Source organism: Mytilus edulis, chromosome 12, assembly GCF_963676685.1.
Source record: "Mytilus edulis chromosome 12, xbMytEdul2.2, whole genome shotgun sequence".
NCBI classification, from domain to species: Eukaryota; Metazoa; Mollusca; class Bivalvia; order Mytilida; family Mytilidae; genus Mytilus; species Mytilus edulis.
Genome location: NC_092355.1, coordinates 49474508 through 49480695, shown reverse-complemented (window position 1 = coordinate 49480695; position 6188 = coordinate 49474508). Strand labels below are relative to the sequence as shown.

The following is a 6188-nucleotide window of genomic DNA, read 5'->3' as shown; positions in this document are numbered from 1 at the left end:
CAAATAAAAAACAACAGCAGAGGGTCACCAACAGGTCTTCAATGTAGCGAGAAATTCCCGCACCCGGAGGCGTCCTTCAGCTGGCCCCTAAACAAATATATACTAGTCCAGTGATAATGAACGCCATACTAATTTCCAAATTGTACACAAGAAACTAAAATTAAAATAATACAAGACTAACAAAGGCCAGAGGCTCCTGACTTGGGACAGGCGAAAAAATGCGGCGGGGTTAAACATGTTTGTGAGATCTCAACCCTCCCCCTATACCTCTAACCAATGTAGAAAAGTAAACGCATAACAATACGCACATTAAAATTCAGTTCAAGAGAAGTCCCAGTCTGATGTCAGAAGATGTAAACATGTATGTATGAGCACCCTTTTCTTGATCTCTATAGTTATGCCCTCTATCGGTTACTTTTAATATATTTACCCTGGAGATATATACATTTAAGATAAGTAAAATTATGATATGGAAAGGGTGGGGTACGTGCCAGATCCAATTTTCCTGGATATAATGTTGTACGTCATAAACGGAAGTCCAAATAATTATGACATTTTAAATTTTTCTTTGACGCCTTCCGTCAATGAAAGGCATAAAAGAAAAAAATACAACAAAAAATAACCTTTACACTCAAATTTCCAGACATTTTGACATCATGAAAAAAAATTCCAGTATTTTAAGCAGTGTAATGATTTTCAATTCTGGAATTCCAGAAATTTTTGGTAAATGGTGAAAATATTTCCATGGAATTTTTATTTCACAGCTGATGTCTTCCATGAGGAGGGGGCTTATTTCTGGAATAGCATTGTTTTCTTAATAATAATACAATCACTAATCCATCAGTTATCGGTCTTAAATCGATCAGTAATCTTCAAGTCATCAATCGAGTACTGATCAAATATGATCGATTAGTGTTCGATTACCGATCTGATCGATTAGTTAAGTCTGGATTTACACGACAAATCTCCTGTTAACGAAGTATGTATATATATCTATACATTCAGAGATGCTATTAAAATAATGTGTACTATTGTAACCAGAAATTAACTAAAATGACGGAAACAATATACCGAAAGAGGATAGGGTGAGGTAATCACAGTCTACAAGTACATGAAATCTCAGAATAGATATAAACCAGACAGTGAGTGATACTTTGCTTTAGATTAACATTGTATTATATGTCTCTGAAATTAAAAATAGAATGTATAAATTAGTAATTAAATGTGAATACCAATACCTTTTTGGGTTCTGTGTCGATACACAGATTCTACGATTTGTCTGAATTTTTACTGAGTGTGCCATTTACCCTTTCGGAGTATCTGATATCACCCCTAGTTTTAGTGGCATTTTTTTATACAACCAACTAATAACAACCAATATATGAAAATATATTTTAAAAAAATAGAGGAAGGCATTTCTTTTATAGATATATTAATAGTTATGCCGCTATTTTGAGGGGAGGAATGTAGTCCAGCTTAAGTAAGAAAAAAAAGCTACAAAGAATATATTTTTTGAAATTTCTAAGATATTTATTGTAAATGTTTCATAAATGTATTGTTTATTGTTTATTGTTTGTTGTTAATTTTACATTTATTAACAATCCCATTGTTTGGATTTTATTCTAATAAACATCTTATCCGTTATGGAGTATACAACTCCCACTCAGTGAAACAATATTCTAGAGCTTGTGTTTTCTATCATGGTTTCCTTGTTTGAGGTTTTCTGCTAACAATAATATTTTTAAACACAGAAGAACTCCACAAAGAGGTAAAATTGAAGTCATCCCTTCTTAAGTTTTATAGGTACCACCATTGGCAGTTTTATAAGGGGCGCAAAGGGGTTTTTGAACGGAAGAACAAGACATAAAGTTGTCATTTCACGATGAACGATTTGCAATTTAAAATTTCTTGCACGTTGATCTTTTTACCGATTTCACGAAACACGGTGAATAACGAACCTTTTTCACGTCTGCACGTAAAATAAAAAAAGTCAAAATACGTTGCACGACAAATACCCTTTACCACCCTCTTTTAAAAACATTTATTTGTGTCGCAGATGCCGCATATCTTTTTCACTGGATGATTGTCGTAACTTGACAATCTCGTCAGTGGCGGTCCAGGGGTAGGTTCTGGGTGTTTGAACCACACTTTTTCGGAAGATCAGTGCATTTGTATGGGGACATATAGTTGGAACCCACCCTTTCTCTTGGGTCCAATACACAAACATAATATACAACATGCAAGTTTAAAAAATATAGCCGTTGAAAAAAGGGACGAAGAGAGAGAGAGAGAGAGAGGTTTTTAAAATAAGACTTTGTACTTTTGTTTGTCTGTTTGTCTTTTTTTGTTTTAGACATGGTTGTCAGTTCATTGTCGGAGACTTATGAGTTTGAATGTCCCTCTGGTATCTTAATTTCGCCCCTCTTTTTTAACAGTTCTTTTGACTGTATTTTTATTACTTTTGTTGGGGCTTTGAGCCTCTATCTTAGATAAAAAAAAAAAAAAAATTGTCACTGCGGACTGATAGCCTCTTCTTCAAGGACCCAACTGGACTTTCATGGGTACCATTATGTATTATACTGCCGTGTAAACATAGTCCATTTAGGGAACAACCGTTTAATTTCGAGTGGGATAATGTTTTTTTTTTAGCTCAGTCAGATTTTTTTTTTATCGACGCTATGAATCATCTTTTTTTATTTTATTTAATATTACATTTATAACTGAGGTATGGGGGAAATCTGGATTCAGAACATCTTTTTCGGTCATCTGCTTGACCGTAATATTTTTCTCTCATCAAATTGGGGATCAGAATATTTTTTTAGAAAGAAAAAAACATAACCCCTCCCCCTAAATGTGTACCTGCCAGCCGTTATGATTTCAAAATGCCAAGGAGTGGGTGGGGTCCGAGGTTATGTGCACTATGGCTCTCATAGTCCTATTTATAAAACATTTAAAAGGGCCTTAAAATTAATGTGTATCATCGGGTTTTTAGGGTTTTCACTTAGGGGGTTCAAAATCTTGGGCCCAAATTTGAAGACCTCTGAAGTCAGTTGGCAACATGATTACTATGATTTTCAAGGCCGCACTTTACGCACTTTGCTGACGGATGTGGCAGCCCTTTAAGTGTAACAGTAAATTTAGTCCGGTAGGAAAATTTGTCCGCCGGACATTTTTTCCTAGGTAATCAAGTCCATGGCCATAATTTTACTAGGAATACAAGTCCTAGGACAAATTCTCCCAGGAAAATAAGTTCATAGCTCGTAAAATAAGTCTGGCATTTATTTTCCTAGGAAAATTTGTCCTAATACATGTTTTTCTAGTAAAATTATGATCATGGACTTGTTTACCTAGAAAAAATGTCTGTTACCAAATTACATTCTGGAAGCAAAAGAAAATGGACACTTTTTACCGGATAAATACAATGCAATAGATTGACTATGAATAAATACAACTTTTAACAAAATGCTTTTTAATTATCCGATGCAAATTTATATACATACATATGTTTATTTGAAGTCCGAAAATAGATATTTTACCGGTATTCATAAATACTGGAATCACGTCTTTTTCGTTTCCTTTCTTTTCGTGATTTCCTTTCTACTTGACGTTCAACTTCGGATTCTGAATTTATACTGGATTGTGACAAATTAAAATTACTTGTAACTGCATTATCATCTGTTGTTTCATCATTTTCCTCCATGAATGTGTTCTGGGTCAGAAACACACTGTCATCTATATCCTTCCCTCCGGCATCTTCACAATCCACATCCTCCTCATCCTGTTGTGTACTGTTACCAGTCTGGTCATCACCAGTCTGGTCATCCTGTTCATCATCTCCGGTGTTATCGTTATTTTCGCTTTCTGGATTACTTATCCAAAGTTTAAAATTCTTCTGGTTGTGAGGACCGACTGTCTTAGACTGTTCATTGTTCCAAAGAACAAAGTTATCTTTGCCTTTGTACTGTATTATTTTGTATGGACCAATATATTTCCTCTGTTCTATAGTAGCCATACCAGCTTTCCTACGAAATTTTTTCAGCAGAACATATTGACCAATTTCATATGATTTAGTGTCAACATTATGCCGTCTGTCATATGCCTCCTTCTGCCTTTTTTGAGCTTTATCTACATTTTGTTTTTAATTTTTCACCGACCTCTTGACGAACAACTTCCAGATTTGATATAATATTCTCAGCACTATTTTCTACAGCTTCATCCCCTACATTTTCCACATAATTATCTAATGTCTCATTAGGCAGTACCGCCTGTCGTAAATACATGACGTAAAATGGTGTGAATTTGGTTGAATGATGGTAGGATGTTCTGTAATTAAACAGACATTTTTCAATATGTTGATCCCAATCTTGGGAGTGATCTGAAATTGTCTTGTTAATCATTCCCTTCAAGGTCTGGTTAAACTTTTCCACCATTCCGTTAGCTTGTGGTGGTATGGAGAGGTGGTAATGTGCTTAATTTTTAGTGTATCACAAATGTATGTTATTAATTTGCTGTTGAATTCTCCACCTTGGTCAGATACAATCTCTCTCATGACCCCAAACCTGCAAATTGTACTATATAACTTGCTTCCAACTTCAGCTGTAGATTTTGAGTATATAGGGAAAGCTTCTGGCCATTTTGATGTATAGTCTACACAGGTTTATACATACCTACAAAAGTAAGAAAAAATCAATAAAAACATATGGGAAGGAAACTTATATCTTAAATTATATAAAGTATTTAGCTAAACTTAGCCACAGGAAATGTGGCATCAAAAACAAGAAATTATTTGAAGTCAACCGAATCAAGCACTCATAATTCGTCATTCCCATGTTCGTCGGTTATCGAGCAAATATAAAAAAGATGCAGTATGATTGCCAACTATACAACTCTATAAGAGACCAAAATATCACAGAAATTATCAACTATAGGTCTCCTTACGGCCCTTAACAATGAGAAAAAGCCCATATCGCATAGTAAGCTATAATAGGCCCCATGCACAATGAAAAATGTAATACAATTCAAAAGAGAAAAGTAATGGCATTATTTAAGTACTAACAATAATGCCTCTTACAGTACAGGGATGCCCCATCCACAACATCATTATCTATGTTCATTGGACCGTGACAATTGGGTAAAATCTCTAATTTGGCATCAAAATAAGAAAGATCATAAGATAGGTAACATGTATTAAGTTTCAATTTGATTGGACTCCAACATCATCAATAACTACCTCGACCAAAAATTTGCACCTGAAGTGGGACAGACGAACGGACGATCGAACGGACGCAAATACCAGAAAACTTAATGGGGATTTGATTGTTTAATAAAGTGTTCATACTTTGTCAGGAGGAGACGATGTTGACCCCCAGGGACTTCCTCTATATTTCTTTTTATTTGTTTTATTGACCAATGAATTAATATGTATATGGTTGCGGTTGGGTATCTCTAGCGTTTATAAATTTAAAAAAAGAAGGGGATGGGGAGTCATTTGAACTTTTAAAAAAAATCCTATATGTTTCTATAGAAAACCCCTACCTTCTTTAGTCCCCTCAAAATACATGAAAGTAAACCCCAATACACAAAAGAAAGATTAATGGCTCCCAAACACATTACAGTTTAATATTTTCTGAAACCCAAAGTAAATCTCAGAAGGTTTGGGAGAGCCTCTGCGGACATGTTCTTCTTTAAAGCGGCAAAAGAAGAAGAAAAAGAGGAAGAATAATTCAGTAATAACAATATGCACATCAAAGACAAACAAACTTCTGATTTAATTCTAAAGAAAAATTACGTTTCAAACCGTTTGGGAAACGAGGAAGTCTTTTACAAGGATTATAAATTATTTATTTCGTGATCAATTTACAAGAGTACACTTTAAAGTCTTATGTTCTTGAATTTCTTTCATGTACTTATGTATGTACTTGGGTGAGGTTTTGGAATATAGGCGAGTGATATGACAGCCAAATTTACATTTTTAATGCACCTACCTAACACACGGCTAAATCATATATCAATGGAAAGCTAAGAATGTGTACTTTCTAAATATCCCGGTCGTCAAAAGAAATTATGGTGCATTTTTTTTTAAATCGAGGTCAAAGGTCATGGGTGCAATTTCAATTCACGGATACTTCCAGTAGAAAAATCGAGTCAAAACAAATGCAAAAACGAAATATTTTTTATAGGAATGCTGT

At 34.5% G+C, this 6188-nt stretch overlaps 1 protein-coding gene across 1 annotated transcript; it reads right to left on the bottom strand.

The window, feature by feature from the left end:
- Positions 1–3532: 3532 nt before the first annotated feature.
- LOC139497661 (nuA4 complex subunit EAF3 homolog) lies at positions 3533–4012 on the bottom strand. The gene has a single exon (XM_071285892.1). It carries the CDS (start codon positions 4010–4012, stop codon positions 3533–3535), a length of 480 nt encoding a protein of 159 aa, XP_071141993.1.
- Positions 4013–6188: the final 2176 nt, after the last annotated feature.